The sequence below is a fragment of the Scatophagus argus genome, chromosome 1, assembly GCF_020382885.2.
Source record: "Scatophagus argus isolate fScaArg1 chromosome 1, fScaArg1.pri, whole genome shotgun sequence".
Classification (NCBI taxonomy): domain Eukaryota; kingdom Metazoa; phylum Chordata; class Actinopteri; family Scatophagidae; genus Scatophagus; species Scatophagus argus.
Window position 1 is genome coordinate 24,813,873 of NC_058493.1, and position 17,122 is coordinate 24,830,994.

The 17,122-nt window shown below is 42.0% G+C and overlaps 1 protein-coding gene across 3 annotated transcripts in view; it reads left to right on the forward strand.

Moving 5' to 3' along the window:
- The window catches only part of tspan4a (tetraspanin 4a), a 111,241-nt gene extending 109,431 nt beyond the window's left edge, over positions 1–1,810 (forward strand). Inside the window, exon 8 of one of the 3 annotated variants that reach the window (XM_046394241.1) lies at positions 336–1,807. In XM_046394241.1, coding sequence (XP_046250197.1) covers positions 336–404 — 69 coding nt within the window. In that variant the 3' untranslated portion in view covers positions 405–1,807. Of the gene's footprint in view, positions 1–335 lie in introns of all 3 variants that reach the window. The other 2 variants (XM_046394248.1, XM_046394231.1) reach the window with 2 other exon arrangements.
- Positions 1,811–17,122: the final 15,312 nt, after the last annotated feature.

Sequence of the window (17,122 nt, forward strand, 5' to 3'; positions counted from 1 at the left end):
ACTGAGATAATATCGAAAAAAATCACTTTTCACCAGAAGAAAGTTTGTTGGGGATGCAATGAGTCATATCTGATAAATGTAGATGGCACAGATTGGAGTACGTGAATGCCTTTTCCTGTTATTATCTGAGAAATAAACATAATGAGATTTTGATATGACAGCATGAGAGAATTATTATTATTTATTTATTTTTTTTGGCATCTATTGTGACACAGATGTACGTTATGATACGGAGACTGAGCCAAACAGACAGAAGACTTCCTTTCCATTTCATTTTACTCATGGACATCTGAACCCATCAATGGCTGATTAGTTTCCTGTGTGTTTTTGTGCAGATCCTGGGCCTGGTCTTCTCCATGACGATGTTCTGTCAGTCCGTGAAAGTAGAGACCTTCTACGCCTAGAAATCGATTCTGTGCTCTTCAGCGCACTTGGATTCCCTCTCATCAGAGAGGGACAAATATAGACCCATCCTCCTCCCCATCCTCCCCATCCTCCTCCTCCTCCTCCTCTTCCTCCGCCCTCTACAGACTCTTCTTTCCAACGCTTGTCCCCTCTGTGACATTCCCTCTCGGATGTCACCAGTTCACGGTTTTTCTGCTAACTGTCAACAGGCACAGTGTCAGTGTGATACCTGAGTTGGTTCCTATGGTTTGCTGCGTATCAAAAGCTAACTTCTGTGATACATTTTATGAAACAGTATTATGATTATGTATGAAATAAGTGTAACCTTTTTTTTAATATATATATATATATATATGTGTGTGTGTGTGTGTGTGTTTTGTTTTAAATTATTTTATGGTTTGTATGTGTTTTCAAAATGAGAGCTACAGTTGGGAAAGTGCACAGTGTGAAGTGCTTCAAGTGCATGTCTCCTGCCATGGTGTTTATTAAATGTTTCGGCTCGACTAAAACGCATGCGTCATCTTGTTGTTCCTCAGTCGGAAACGCTGAAGGGTTTCATGTGAAATCCTGCTGTATTCACCCTGGATGATAAACAAGGGGGGCAGGGGAAGTTTGTCAGGACCCAGTGTGTGAAATCATTTATGTGGTCCCTCTGCTGAGACACAGTGGAATCATTAAAATATCTTGTAGCACCTAACTAATCAGGCCTTAATTAGTCATATCTGATGAAATGAACTGTGTTGGGACTGTAAGCATTATGGCTTTTACGCTGAGTGGATTTACATGGGACATGAGAATTGCACCAGCTGCAATAAAAAGATTCTGTCAGAGGAATTTAAATGAACAAGTAGCTGGATCCTTGAGACTGGCCTGGGGCGATTTCCCCCCAAGCACCAATCAGAGCTCCAATGACAAAGACTCATCTGCAGTCTTTGAAGCCTCCTCTGGCCCTTCTGCGACTCTTTAAGGTTTTTTTTTTTCTTACCTTAGGCCGTCAAGTATAATCCAGGCAATAAGTACGCTAGAGACAAACTTTGATTAAATAGCCCCATAGGAAAAAATGCTTTAAGAGGTGTTTTCAGTTGCAGTTGAGGTCCTAGTAAGGCAGGTACAGGAACTCGTTTTGCATTTGTTAGGATTATTCCTCCTTTGCTTCTTTATTTCTGCCTTCAAACAGTCTGGACCTGAGAGACTAAAAGTCCCACAGCAATCAAATCTGTGGAAGCATTTCAAATCTCTCCCACCCCGAAGTCAGCCAAAGAAATTACACAGATTAATCAGCAGGTGGAGCTACGACAGGGAACTTTAGGTAATGGAGGAGGTTAGCCTTTGGGGATTTCTGTCACGAGGTGCGTGTACAGCAATATAAAGGAGGTCAGCATGGGACCGTGGGTGAGTGGGTTGTTCATGTCCCATGACAAGCTGTTTTTCTTAATAATTATCTTTACTTTTCAGCTGATTAGTTTTAGGAAAACATTATTTTTTGGATTAAAACTGGACCTTACTACAATGTTAAACATGTTACAAAGAGCTTTCTGGAAGACCTAAGGCTAACTCATATGGTCAACAAGACATTTTTCCCTCTTGGCACAAGAATTTGTTGAGTCATAAAAAGTAAAACATCTTTCCTCATAGTCTTTCCTCAGTTTCTCCACTTGTGCTGAGCTGCCGCGTTAGTCAGTTGTTTCCAAAGAGGCACAGCTATGTTAAATTCTTGGTTAGTCCTTGGCCATCACGCAAGTGCATCTGATAGTGAAAACACTGAACTGGCAGTGAAGCTTAAACAACACACACTTTGATACTGTAGCCACAGGCGTTCAGAACATGTACAAACAGCTTTGACACAGAGTCTTCAAACTGAACTGTCAAGATTGAATCATCTGTGTCAGCTCACTTCATCAGTCATGATATGACACCTCTTTTGCAAATGTGTGACTGCTGAGCTATAAATCTTACACACAGTCCAGGCAAATGTCACTTAACAAAACGTGAATCAAAGTAATTGCTACTTTGCTTATCATTTCCACCTCTTGCTGCAACGACTAAACTCAAATGTTTGATGTGGGAATCTGACAGCACGTCACATGGATGCGTTAAGACAACTGGATATATCATTCATTCCAGTATAAGACGCTCACTGGCCATATATGCTGTCTGTCAGGATTTATTTAGCATGCATGTTTTGAGCATTAGGGACCTCCTTTGATGGCACCCAGCTCACTTAAATGCCATAAAGATGACTAAAGCTACTTTACTCTTGAAGCTCTCCAGGATGGTTCCAAGTTTGTACCCAGTGGATCAGTCTGTAATTATAAGAAGAGGCATTTTGTGTGACTCTGAGGATAATGTATTCATTGATTACACATGAGTAAAGGCCTTTTAGGGCCTCACGGGATCCTGTAGCTCTAACTGTTGCCAGTACACCTAAAATGCCGTTAAAGCCCAGCTCTGTGTGTAAGGGTCTCACATGCTCCTAACAAGCCAGATTTGTAGTTGTTGAGTCTTACCCCAGCATGCATTTGGTGAGAGGAAGAAGCAGCTTTCACAGTCTCACATGGTTTAAACCAGACAGACAAAGCATGCGCACTCACATGCACATATTTTTCATTGAGGCATATTCCTTTTAAACCGAGTCATTCTCCTCCTGTTTTTCCCCACAGCATATTCCAAAAACTGCCTTAATGTTGCAGAAACATGTTGTCAAGCTTGACCGGCTGCTCAAGACACCAGCGAGCCTGTCAAAGACATGCAAACTTGACGTTCGATGAAAAATTTAATACACACAAGTATATGAGAGGCATTAAAATTGTGTCGGATCACAGTTGGCTGAAGATAAAGTTGCATTTTTGGAAACCGAAACATCTCAGGTGTTGGTTTGGCTCATGGGCCACGTTAACCCACAGTGTCTGTGTGTGCAGAGACTGTGTTCAGGATGTTTAGGGACATCAACCTTTGGGCATCGGGCATGTAGTCCCCAACCAACAGTGTCCAGGATGTAAGAGTTGCTGGTGGCACACTGGGTCGTGTTGTGTTTTGGCAAGTGATTTCAGAGGTCGTGATTTCTGGTGTTAGAAACCACAACCGACAAATACTACTCATTCTGCTTTTAACGGTCACACACACAATAACTCCCCCATGCTTGGATGTAGTTTGAAAATGCCAAGACGGATGTTGACTATTTTCCCAATCCCCTTAACACCAAAGCAAATACCACGGGCTTTTCTCATATTGATTTTGGGTGTTTGGTCAGATATAACCTGAAAACCTCGATGCCTTTGTTTTCACGCAGAGTTTCAGTGTTATTATTAAGGTATAAGTCAAGTTTATGTGTACAGCGCTTGAATGCAATTCAAGTCTCAGAGGGCTTTATAGTGCCTGCATTATGAAACAATGAATGAAATCGATAAATGAAAATGACAACCCACATCCTCAGGTCTTCAGTATCTGCAAGAAAAAAACTCCCACTTGAATCTCTTCCACAAAGTGAACCCACAGTTAGGTTTCCTCTTCAATGAAAACTTGGGGGGGCAAATGCGAAAACTAATGTTCATATGCTCTCTAAAGTACAGTAACATATACTGTACAGTATGCACAGTTGCCAGCATTCAATTGTTCAGAGACTGTGATTCTAGTACAACAGATATCAAATAGCAAATAAGCTATTCTGGTTATGAAAATGAGGCTTAAATACAACCACTTTATTTGACCTTAAGAACACAGTTCAAATAATTTAGAGTAAATGGAGAAGTCAAATGTAAGGGTATGAGTTGATCTAAAATATGTGGTCTGTCAGGTACAGACCCAGGGCTCTAAGGAGTCCACAACACAAAATGACCGCAGAGACACGCAGATGACCACAAAAAGACACAAAATGACACCAAAAAGACAGAGTGACCGAAAAGAGACACAAAATGGCCATAAAAAGATGCAGCTGATCACGAAGTGGGGGGTTCTAAGTGACCACAGAGACACACAACCACAAAGAGATGCAAACAACTGCAAAGGATTCAGTGTGCACAAAATGCCCACAAAGAGACACAAGACGACAACCAAGAGTCACAAACGACCATAAAGAAATGCAAAATTATAAGACCACAAAACCACAAAAGACATAAAATGAACACCATGAGTCTTTATACCATGAGGGGCCTTATACATGTCTGTCTTCAGGGACCCCGTGGTCTCACAGTCCACCCACGGTCAGAGTGGAACACCCTGGATTGAAATAAATGGGACATGTCAACAGTGCCAAAACTATTAACCTGCCATCAGCTCACCACCATGCAAAAGACTCCAAACCACTCGTAAACACAAGATAAGATGCCTCGTTGACTCCAATAGTCTGGGAAACGTGACTGTCCACACGACAACACCCTCCGAACGCCTCCACGTCTCCTCCTGTCCCTCTGTTGCCTCTTGAATTCCCCTCACCGCCTCGTCAGATTTCAGTTTCCTTTCCCCTTGTCTAATGCATTATTCATTCTCATGTTCACGGGCTTTCTCCAATCTTGTGCTTGATCAATAAAACATACCTGTGTGCCTGCTCCCTCACCTCTCCATCCTCTTGTCTTGTTCCCGAAGCCAAACCCCGAGCCCATGCTGAGCTGATGAAACAGCATAGAGGGATGGTCTTTTCAAACAGCAAGAAAAAGACTACAATTCAGGTCGTCTCTCGCCTGCGTGAGTCGTGTCTCTAATTTGGGTGGCGAGAGGAAGTCACTGTATTTGGTTTAGAGTTCCCCCCCTCGCTGCTAAATCCAGAGGTGTCTTCTAAAAAAAAAAAATGCTTACAAGAGATTTGTGTGTGTGTGTGTGTGTGTGTGTCTCCTGCTCCAAATAGAAAGCATAGCCCAGAATATTTTATCACCACAGAATAACTCCAAAGGTACCAGGCTTTAAATGTACTCTACAAAACACAGGTGAACACACAACACTTTAGGCTGTTAGAGATTTTCCAAAAGTCTAAAATGGATTTTATTGTACCAAAATGGACTCTGCTACATTCGGGCGGACATGGTTCATACTCCACTTGGATGTCTGCATGGGGACTTTGATGGAGAAGAAAGGGTCCTGCACACCACTCACTGATTGTGCCTCTTGTGACTGAACCTAATCACGGCTTTAACTTGATGAAAACCATCGAGGATATTTGCAACAAAATGAAAATTGTTACTTGTCGCCATGAGCGCTGGCATATAAAATTCCTCATTACTTTGATACTTAAGCAGAGACCCCCCCAAATAAATTTCCACAGACAGCTGACTTGATTTGATCAGAGGCTTTCATACAGCACAAACGAATTGGCTCACTCAAACTCTCCACCACCACGTGACTGTTGAACATCTCACTCCAAAAAACCTGGGCACTAATCTGCTGCTGTAACAGCCTCCACTTGTGTGGGAAAGCTCTCCATAAAATTTTGGAACCTGATTGCAAGGATTTGCCAGGTCTGGTCCAACGATGGCCCCAGTTTTCCCAGCTGGTATACGAGTTCCAGCTTATCCACTTTACTTGAGAGGAAACAAACTGTGTAGGTAAGAGTCTGATAATCAAAATGTAGCACTCTGAGGAGGCACAAAAACTAATATTCAGGTAATTAGTGATCAATTAGTCATTGTGCTCTTTAAGGAGTTAATCAGAAACTGATGAAGTGCTCATTTCATGTCTGTGAGAGGGTCCTGGTATTGTTCATGATAATGCTGAGTCACTTGCATGTCTAAGAGGCACATTTGGTGGAACTGAGCCATTGTTGATTTTTTGCACCTGTTGGCAGCAGCAGCGGCTGAGGCAGCTGAACCTACTAATTACAAGGAATGCCCACATGTAGTTTGGCCGTAAGACCTTTCCAGCTTTCAAAATGGCCTGCATATCAAGCCATTAATAATCAACTCAATAATCAACTCGTAGAAGCCTCTTGTGATTCTTCATAGTCATTGTCTGAGTTTCAGTGTTAAATTTTACAGTGAAAAAATGTGTGTGCTTTGAATTTTCACTGGCGCACTCTGAGTCCATCAAACTCTGGCTCTGTTTGTTTAAATCTCTGTTAATCACCTGAGGCAACAAATTACAGTACAATTTGTAAGCAGCGATAAATAATTTCAGCTTGAATTAATGTTTACATTTTTCTGGCTGAAAGGTAGAAAATACAAATGACAAACTACTGACCATTTTAATGCTTGTCTGACTGCTTTTCCACAACGTGGGTTTTGTACAACCTTTGATTTACAATCCAAAACCATTAAATGTGTTTTTTTATATTTGAGCGTGATGGCAACATTGACAACACTGTCCTGATACAAACTGAGCAAGCAAATAGACTATGGTCTTTTGGGAAAACCTTGAAGTGTGAGCAGAGTTTCTCTTCATTGATTTTGATTCACGAGGTCAAATTATTGCACTGTTTTAGGAAAAGGGTAATAACATTAACAATAACATTAGAGACCACAGAGGCTTTGTTGTTAGGAGGTAAACTGTAACCCTTCATCCACTTTTTCCCATGGAGTTGGCTCATTTTTCATGCCTTAAAACATTAACTTAGGACTCCAAATAAAAACATAATGTTAGAGTCAAAGTTTTAGCCCAACAAGTGAGGAGAAATGAACTGCAGTCTTCCTGCCTTCTTTAGTCATGACCGTGTCTTCCTCCAATAACAAAGTCTCTGTTTGGACCAGCCCTGCTCTGTGAACACAGTGAATTTAAAGATCCTTATTATTTTCTTCTGAAAGACAGGAAATAAAGGCCAATGATTAAAGCCTCCAAGTCAATTGGTATTTTTCTTTTCTTTGGCATTTGCAAAATTTTAGACACTGGTAAATTCATTTTACATAAATTATAAAATCCCACTCTTTTAATCACCTGAAGTAGACGAGTTGCCAACCTTCCTTACTGAAACGCTAGTGAGCTTAGGCCTAAATATCATCCACAAAGTCACATGTGATCAAAGCTTGCCTGGCAGCGGAGGTATTAGAAGTCCCACCCACCCAATGGCTTGCCAGACGAAAATGAATCCTGCGGTGAGGTTTGACAACAGAATAAACATCACAAATAAACCAACTATGTTTTCACTTATTGTTAAAACTTCAATCAAAGATTGTTTTGTGGTGTAAAATGATCATGTTATCACACCCTGTTGCCTGGCAACCCAACAACTGGCTTCAAAATCTGTTATGTAGTCTATGGGAATGCTCCTTTAATGATTGTGCTTCAACAATACCAGCACCAAAGGATTAAGACTACATAAAACAGAGAAATCACGGCTTTAGAGACTCCAGCAGGATGCTGAATGACACACAGGTCATTCAGCAAATACAACTTCAAGATTGATAATAATGAGGGCCTTTCGGCCATATGAAGGCCTCCAGATTTTAAAATATATGTATTTATTAAGCATGTATGCATGTGGTTTGCAGATTCTGTAGTGATAAGTAAATTATGTTAAATGGTCAAAACTGTAATTGTTTAATTCTTTTATTGCTCAGCAAGTGTCATGGCCGTAGGAATGGCAATGTCAGTCACTTTGGTCCAGACTGACCTACAAATCCCACTGATTTTTTGTGATCCCCTGACTTTTAATCACCGTGATTTTGACGTTGGTTGGTGGTTTTGATTGAAATGCCTTTCATTTTTGTTAAAGACATTAATGTTTCCCTCATAATTAATAATTATAACTTTCATGATTCCTTAACTTTTCCTCCAGCACAGTCATTAGGTCAAAATATTTACTGGGCAAGTGGTTTATGAAATGGTACTAGCAGAACAGCTAACCAGCCTCAGGCTGTAGTCGGTCTTTAGTACTAAAAATGTAGTCATGTAAAAAGATAAACTAAGATGCTGACAATTGTAAAACCTCTTAAGCACATTAACGATCAAATAAATAAATCAGCATGTTAGCACTGTCCTCGAGAGCATGTTAGCTTGCTGATGTTAGCACTTAGCTCGGTGTCACTGAGCTACAGAGACACTGTCATGGCCGTAGGTTCTTGAAGACTTGTTTCTTTACATTTTAATAGAGAAAAATATTCAGAAGATAGTTACACCATGATTTGTCTGCTCAGACAAAAATATGCTACATTCTGAACTCAGTGCTTTGTCTTTTTGTTGTTACCAAGCACACTTCCTTCTGCAATTAAACATTGCCAGAAAATATATTGGCTCTCCCTCTGCAGCATAATTATATGTTTGGACTACCAGATTAGCATCTCAACATGGTTATCACAGGAAGGCTTTGTTATCAGACACTTGCCTCCAGTGTGCAAAAAAAAAAAGAAGAAAAAAATTAAGATTTCCCCGCCTAATGTAGGGCACCTCAATTTGAATATTTCATGCAGTATGCCCGAGCATCAAAACCAATCCCATTTTACATCTAGCTAACGTGATTAGAGCCACTGCATTATTAACACAATTGGGTGGAAATGAATCCAGAGAGTGTGCATTAGTGATCTTGAGAACAGTTTTCCATCAAATTTTATCTTCACAATGAAGTGGGTGATTTCATGGATTAAGTTCTGGTCATTTCAATTTAAATGGAGATGGCTGCTCGTCTTATCACTTGTACACAGAGGAGCCCTCAGCTTCGTTTTTAGTTGGACCATCATATGTGCATTTGAACCAACCCTGAAATCTTCACATCACTGTGTCAGCGCTCACAAACATCTTCTTCCTTCTCTGTTATTATCATGGACAGCTGTGGGACTGGGAGGCCAGCAGAGACAATCTTTAAGGACAACAACCCTGCAATATTCTTGTAATCCAATTCCACAGCAGTTCTGCAGAGTGTTAAAATCTAAATACATTACTGCAGGCATTTATTCATCTGTGGAATGAAAAATGATCCTAATATTCCTAAAACTGGAGGGAATCAAATTCAGAACATATCATAAGACTTAAAATCCTGCAAACCAAACAACGTACCCAAACCAGAGAGAATGTAGGCTCATCCTGGTTAGTTTGGGAAAACACTTAAAAGCATATGAAACAGAAAAAACAAAGACAACAAACCAACAGCCAAGACCAGATTTCCTGGCTGGATCACAGACCCACAGAAGGGCACAGCAACCGGGACAAGACTCCCCCTCAGCTGCTGCAGGACAGGAACGGCAGTAACAAATTACGTGCCAGAAAGTCAGGGCCCCCTGCCAGGGCTGAACGCATTAACCATGCTGTTTAGACTTCATAAAATAGTCCACGTCTGTCCTCGGGGAAAATACGAAGTTCATCCAGGGACAATGTGGAGCTTCACTCACTTGAATTGGCGACAAAGAGCTCAGGTTTTCTTTGGGTAAACAAGCAAATCCAATAAAACACTCAAACACACTTTAAGTAAGTGCTCCATTTCTGAATGGGGAATCAGGAGAAGACAATTGCTGGACAACACTGGAGGTTTTCATATGAATTTTGAGGGTCTGAAAGTGGACGTGTTAGTGCAGTGGTTCCAAACTTGAGAGCCAGGACCCTCCCAGGAGAACTCAAGATAAAAGCTGTAAGTTTTTTATCTCGGCCGAAAGTCGACAGGAAGTCAAAGGGGTGTAAACATCACTTTTAGAGAGTCAAAAGAGCAAACAAGTTTGGAACCACCAGAGAAGAATTTAAACAAAAAAGCTTGGTGGTTTTCTAGACTTTCCTTATTGTTCATAAATTCTGATCTAAATATGCACAACAAGCTACTGATAAGTATTGTCTGTATGTGTCCAAAGTCTGATGAAGCTCATTCATCCTGTTATAGAGCTCCACCGTTGATTGGAAACTAATAAAAACACATCAATAAGCTGATATGTAACTGGTTGATATGTTTCTTCATTACAAATTAACACAGTTAACATTTACAGCTGCTGCTGTAAATACGTGCTAATACACCAAGTGTCTATAAATGAACCGATGAAAATGTACCACTCAGTCCTGTTTGAGTAACGTTTACGCGACCCTGTGAAGTTTTTGGCCACATGGTTTTGGAGGGATGTTTTGCTGAGTGGGTCCCTGTTTTGTTTCGAGCACATGGGTGATGCACATTGCTGCCAATGACTTCTCACTTGAAACCAGTTGCAGTAATGTGCCAAGAAAAGCAGCAACGCACAATTAAATTACAGGGAATAAGAGAAGACTGCAAGCTACTGTGGTGAGCAGGAATCCAATTGATAAAGGGTTCAATTCATTAAAAAATAAGTGCAAATGTTTTAGGCAGAAGAAAGAAATGATCAAATCCGTTTATATGGCCCGACGCATACAAACTTCACCTTTAATCTACAATGCCTTCATTTTAAATAAAGGAAGCTAAGCCTAGAGGGGTTTTATGTGCCATGCATATTGTAAAGCCTTTTGAGATAAATTTGTGTTCATGGGCTCTAAAAATAATCTCCTGGAAAAGGCTGAAAATCACCGAGGTGTGTCAAGCCTACACTGAGCAGAGTGTTCATTTATCTGGACAAGAAACAATATAGAAATGTGTATTCCTGTGTATCTTTACACCCACACAGCAATTCAGTGTCGGTTTTAGACAAGGAAGCCTCGAGTCAGACACTTGTATTAAGGACGTATATCTTAACTGCACTTTTCCAAACAATGCTGCTTTATTGCTTTATTAACATTTAAAATACAGAGTAAAACAGGCAGAATCTGATCTGACTGGAGTTACATTACACTACAACCAGCACAGAAAATAAAATAAAAACTGTGTGGGAAAAAAACGATTTCCACTCGATAGCTGTGCCATTTTGAAGCTACTGCAGAGTAGAATGAATGTGAGACGCTGTGCTCTATTGGAAAGATCCAGTCAGGCACGTAGGCTGGCTTTCACAACACAAAAACAACACAAGCAAAGTGAGCTCTCATTCAACTTTGTTAATATTTTCATTTTCAGCAGCAGGAGAAAAACTCAAAGTAAACATAAGAGCCTTGATGCTGATTGAGCTGCCGTTTGTTGGATTGGATGTCGCCAAAGCTTTGCTCAGGTCTGAAAAGCAACAGGAGGACTGGAGGAGAATCCCACCAGAAAAAGGCAGCCAATAACAGTCAACGTCCGGCAAGTCAGACAGGTGAAGGTGTGCACCCTCTTGTCTTCATTTCTTTCTTTTATTTCTTTTATTTTTTTTGTTTGGCTGCAGGTGACGACAAAGTCTTTTCACTGAGCTTTTGTGTACTGATGTCCACACTTTAGGTACTCTTTTGGGCGCCTCTGTCTCAGGTGCACCTCATTGAGTGATTAGAGTGTTGAACACCTGGACAGAGTTAGAGACGACAGGAGCGGGGGAAGGGACAAACAGTACAGACCAACACATTCGCCATAATACCTTTAAACTTTTCTGTGTGCAGATTTTTGTCCTTTTTAACTCTGACAGATATCTGTGTGATCCCAGTGGGTACTGAGATGTGTCTTTTCCAGCTGTCCTTCCTGCATTTTTGCACCTGCAACTGTGTTGCTTTTACCCTCAATTACGTGTTTAGTTTCTTTGTTTTGTCTAATATTGTGGTAATGCTTTCATTTATAAAATACCTTTTCCACTGCCAGTAGATTTGTCCAGTTTTGCTGTTTGTCATATTCAAGGATTCAAGGAGCCTTATTGTCATTTCACACATGTAGAAACATGAGGTGGAATGAAATTAGTTTCCCTGGTCCCAATAACCTACAAATACTAACACTATATAAATATAAAAACAATCAGAATAAAAAGATATAACCAGTGAACAGGGACCAGATGGCAACAATATTTACAGCAGTACTGCAGAACTGTGCTAATGAAGGAATAGAGGAAGCTAAGCCTAGACGTTGCAAAACATGCAACTCATGGCTAGATTGAAAAAGTTCATAAGCATCATCATGCGAGCACTTGATGATTGTGGTTTTTAGGTTTAGTGAAGTCGGATAATGAGTAGACACCCTGGGTGAGCTGAACTTGTTCTGTAGTGCAGGCCTCTGGTGTGACAAAACATTTAAGATCCACTGAGCTAAAGTGTCCTTTTTTCACTCCTCTGCTTCGTTTTCTTCTTCGCCGTAAAGATCTGGGGCTATTTTTTAAATCATTCTTAAACTGCCCAAGCTGAGGCCTGACACCACTGCTGCTGAATCTCCCAACATCAAAGAATCTGTCACTTTTTGGTGCTGGAAATAACCAGGATGTCCCCCTGGCTCCATCTCAGTGGGATTAAGACATGTGAGATGTTAGCCGGAAGCCAAGCTGAGGTACAAAAAACCCCTCAGTGAAAACCAGCCAAAGCACAGCTAGCATGACTCCCTGACACTTGTTTAGACCCAGAAGAGAACTCCACGTCAAACAAATGAAATTATGTGCTTCGGCCTCCCAGCAGCTCCAGTGAAGCTGCTCTGATTAATTGGTGTGAGACAGTGGTTGTAGAGGACATTTCTCAGAGGAGGTTCTACATGGTTGACCTTTCTTTTCCCCTTTGAAATGAAATCCACCCTGGGAGCGCAGTACTCAGGAAGATATCACCCATCTGTGACAACACTTACAGCAGCTAATTTAGGAGGTGTTTAAATTCATTTTGTGGCGTCTCCAGCTTGAATAAACACCCCCCTTGTAATAATTGACTTTTATTATTGACAGGTCTTGTAAGGAAACCTTCTGTGTTGTATTTGCAACCAGGTGACATTACTGGGAGCACAAACAGTTACTAAACCTTTGAATTTCCCTTCAGGGATAAATAAAGGAATTCTGATTCTGAATGCTTGATGTATGTTATATTTCTGTTTGTTGGTGTAGTTGAAAGCAGTGATTGAGTTTGTATGGACCACAAGAGGGAAAAACTAATTCCCTGTTTGAGGTTTGAAGGACAAACAAATGTTAATATACATTTAATCCTAGAAAATCAACAAGCCAAACTAAAGTACTGATGTTTCCGCCTTCCTAATGTTCATCTTCTGTCTAAAGGTGAGGAGGTGCCAAAGCCTTCTGTGTGTCTTGAGTCCTGTTTTTATATGAAAAGCCAAAAACAGCTCAGGTGTGACTAATAGCACTAATAATTGCTGTTCTCTGTGCTGAGGTACTGTGGCTGTCTGGGACTCCCAGTGGAGCTCAGCCTTCGTTAATGTTCTCAGTTCCACCTGTGCTTCTCCTGTGAAAAAAGTCTGCAGACTGTTGCTGTTGTAAAACCTTCATGTAGGATTGCTTAACTTTTAATGCTGCTGCTTTTGTTTTGTTAAATTGTGCAATTGCTCTTCACAAACCCGATTACTGCAATGTGTGGAAATTATACAAAAAATTGTGGGACAACTTTGGAGTTAAAGGTTCCACCATTTATGTTTTTGATGGGTTTGCCTGCCTGTGTATTCGTGGATATAAATGGACGAGTGTGACAAACAAATTAAAAATAAGCACCTAATGTTTCTTAACAGATCTTGCCTCTTTATTACAGATATTTGAAAGGCTCTGATAACATTTTGTCCCATCTCTAAGTCATGGAGTCTGCATCACTGCAAAATACTCTGCCAGACTTAAAACATGTTTGGTTGCTTCATTTCATTTCAAGTACAGGTTTAGCAAGGAGGTGAGAAGCGCTAAATCACTGTACTCTGAGAAAATTCAACAGCAATTCTCAGCTAATGACTCGGCCTCTGTGTGGAAAGGGCTTAGGCCAATCACCAACTACAAGCCCAAAGCCCCTCACTCTACTGACGACCTGCGACTAGCCAACAGTCTGAACAAGTTCTACTGTCGCTTTGATGGACTATCTGCCGGCCCTGACACCCCCACTCACCCCATCAACACGGCCATTCACACCCCCCACACCCCTGAAGTCATTCCACCAGTATCCACCTCGGACCCCCCCCTCCTCCACCACAGCCCTCTTTATCCAGGAGGAGGACGTTAACAAGCTGTTTAGGAAACTGAATCCTCAAAAGGCTCCTGGACCAGACGGTGTGTCCCCCTCCATCCCGAGACACTGTGCGGACGAGCTGACTCCAGTTTTTACAGACATTTTCAACACCTCTCTGGAGTCATGCCACGTGCCAGTCTGCCTCCACCATAGTCCCAGTCCCCAAGAAGTCAAGGATCACTGGACTTAATGACTACAGACCTGTGGCACTGACATCTGTAGTCATGAAGTCATTTGAGCGCCTGGTTCTGTCCCACCTCAAGTCCATCACAACCCCCCTCCTGGACCCCCTGCAGTTTGCCTACAGAGCCAACAGGTCTGTAGACGATGCAGTCAACCTGACTCTACACTTCATCCTGCGGCATCTGGACTCCCCGGGAGCCTACGTTAGGATCTTGTTTGTGGACTTCAGCTCTGCCTTCAATACGATCCGCCCAGCTCTCCTCCAGGACGAGTTGTCCCTGCTGAACGTGCCTGACCCCATCTGCCGGTGGATCACTGACTTCCTGACAGACAGGAAACAGCATGTGAGGCTGGGGAAGAATGTCTCGGACACCTGGACCATCAGCAGAGGGCTGTGTACTTTCCCCTCTGCTCTTCTCCATCTACACCAACTGCTGCACTACATGTATATATATATTTTTTTTTCTTTTTCTTGTAAATACTTTGTTCTTCATTTTCTGCATTTTTATTATTATTATTGCTATTTTGTATTTTGTATGGTGCGCAGGACAGAGAAAAATCCGGACCTCCGGCCACCAGTCTGTCAAGCTGATTAAGTTTGCAGACGACACCACCCTCATCGGTCTCATCTTGGACGGGGATGAGTCCGCCTACAGGAGGGAGGTGGACCACCAGGTGTCCTGGTGCAGCAACAACCACCTGGAGCTGAACGCCCAGAAGACAGTGGAGATGATCATTGACTTTCGGAAAGTGCCAGCTCCATCGCTCCCCCTCACCCTGACAGACACCCCCATCTCCACGGTGGACTCCTTCCGCTTCCTGGGTACCACCATCACCCGGGACCTCAAGTGGGAGCTGACCATCAGCTCCCTCATCAAAAGGGCCCAGCAGAGGATGTTCTTCCTGCGGCAGCTGAGGAAACTCAAGGTGCCAACCAAGATGATGGTTCAGTTCTACACGGCCATCATTGAGTCCATCCTCACCTCCTCCATCACCGTGTGGTATGCTGGGGCCACTGCCAGGGACAAGCTCAGACTGCAGCGTGCTGTGCGCTCTGCTGAGAAGGTGATCGGCTGCAGCCTTCCATCTCTACAAGACCAGTACACCTCCAGGACTCTGAGGCGTGCAGGTCGGATCACAGCTGACCCTTCTCACCCTGGACATGGACCCTTTGTGAAACTCCCTTCAGGCAGGAGGTTACGGTCCATTCGGACCAAAACCTCACGCCACAAGAACAGTTTCTTCCCCTGTGCTGTTAGACTGTTGAACACCAACTGACTAACATGCTGCCCTGCACCTTAGCAATTGATTTTGCTCATTCACTGTCCACCTGCTGTTCATTTGCACTGTTGCACTCACCCACTTGCACTATACTCCACCCTGCACTACCTCACTTTTGGACTACCTCCAGAAAAATATTTATTTCACTTATTTTATTTTGTGTTACCTTATTCTATTTTATTTTTATTTTATTCTTCAATTATATGTTACTGTTACGTTCTATGTATGCACCAATCACCAAGACAAATTCCTAGTAATGTGAAACCTCTTCACTTACATGGCAATAAAGTCTTTTCTGATTTCTGATTTCTGATTTGAGTTTTCAGTCTTCGCTATTTAGGCCAAGCTCTTCTGAGTGGTTTGTAAATTTAGGTAATCTAGGTAATATTTAGTTTGTGGTTGTTTATGTCACCAGGCTCTTAGGTAGCAATCAGTACACAGTGAAAACTTGGGCCAGCCTTCATGTAGAAGCATGCATGTCAAATGAGGCTTTGGTAAACCATCACCAGACCCGGCCGTGGCCCTAATGAATCTGCCGGGCCCCAACAGGCAGCCCTGACCTGACTTACGTTTAAGCTGCCGTTGACTCCTGTTCTCACCCCGGCAGAGTGCAGATACTCTGCAGCTTCACCTCTGCTCATAGCCACATCTGCTCGGGTTAAAAACCACTGCGGCTGACCTGACTGCCTTCATGGCCAACGGGAACGCCAGGATGCGCTCAGCAGCCCAAACACCATCAGCTCCTAACTGGTTCCAACACTCGCTAATCAGCAACCTCTCTGGTGTGAGTGCTTGTCAGTACTCAAGCCACACCTACGCAGTACTGATGAAGCGCATTTCTTCAGTAATAACAGGGATGTTTAAGTCATAAATATTTAATGTTGTAGAGGAATATTTAACATTTGAAAGTGTGTTGCAACAGCAGGATGCAAATGTGTTTTAAATGACACCTGTGCACTGACTGCGTTGGTTTACATTTATTTACATTGTGGATGGATGTGTGAAATGGCAGTAAGTTTGTTGTACATTAGAACAAAATAATGGGTCCAGATATGAATAAAACTAAACCTAAAATACGGAATAAACCGTCATTGCGTACTCGGTAAAGCATCGCAGCAGAGTGTGCATAAGCATGACGGGAGTTACTGCATTTAGTTCACATAAATCCCTGATAAAATTAAAAATCTCAGTGGCATGCTTTTCCTTTGAAATTTCAAAGACACAATATCTCAAATTTAATCTTATATCAGTGAAAAAAGGAGGACAGTACAGTAGTTGAGGAAACTGAATTAGTTTCATATTCGTTTATTCTTCTCAGCCAAATCACATTTACTGTTTATTCCATTTTCCTCCTCTCTGTCTTTATGAACACAATTTATTTACCGAACAGAACGCCTTCCCGTCCCACACTGTGGCTGTTTTATTTCTT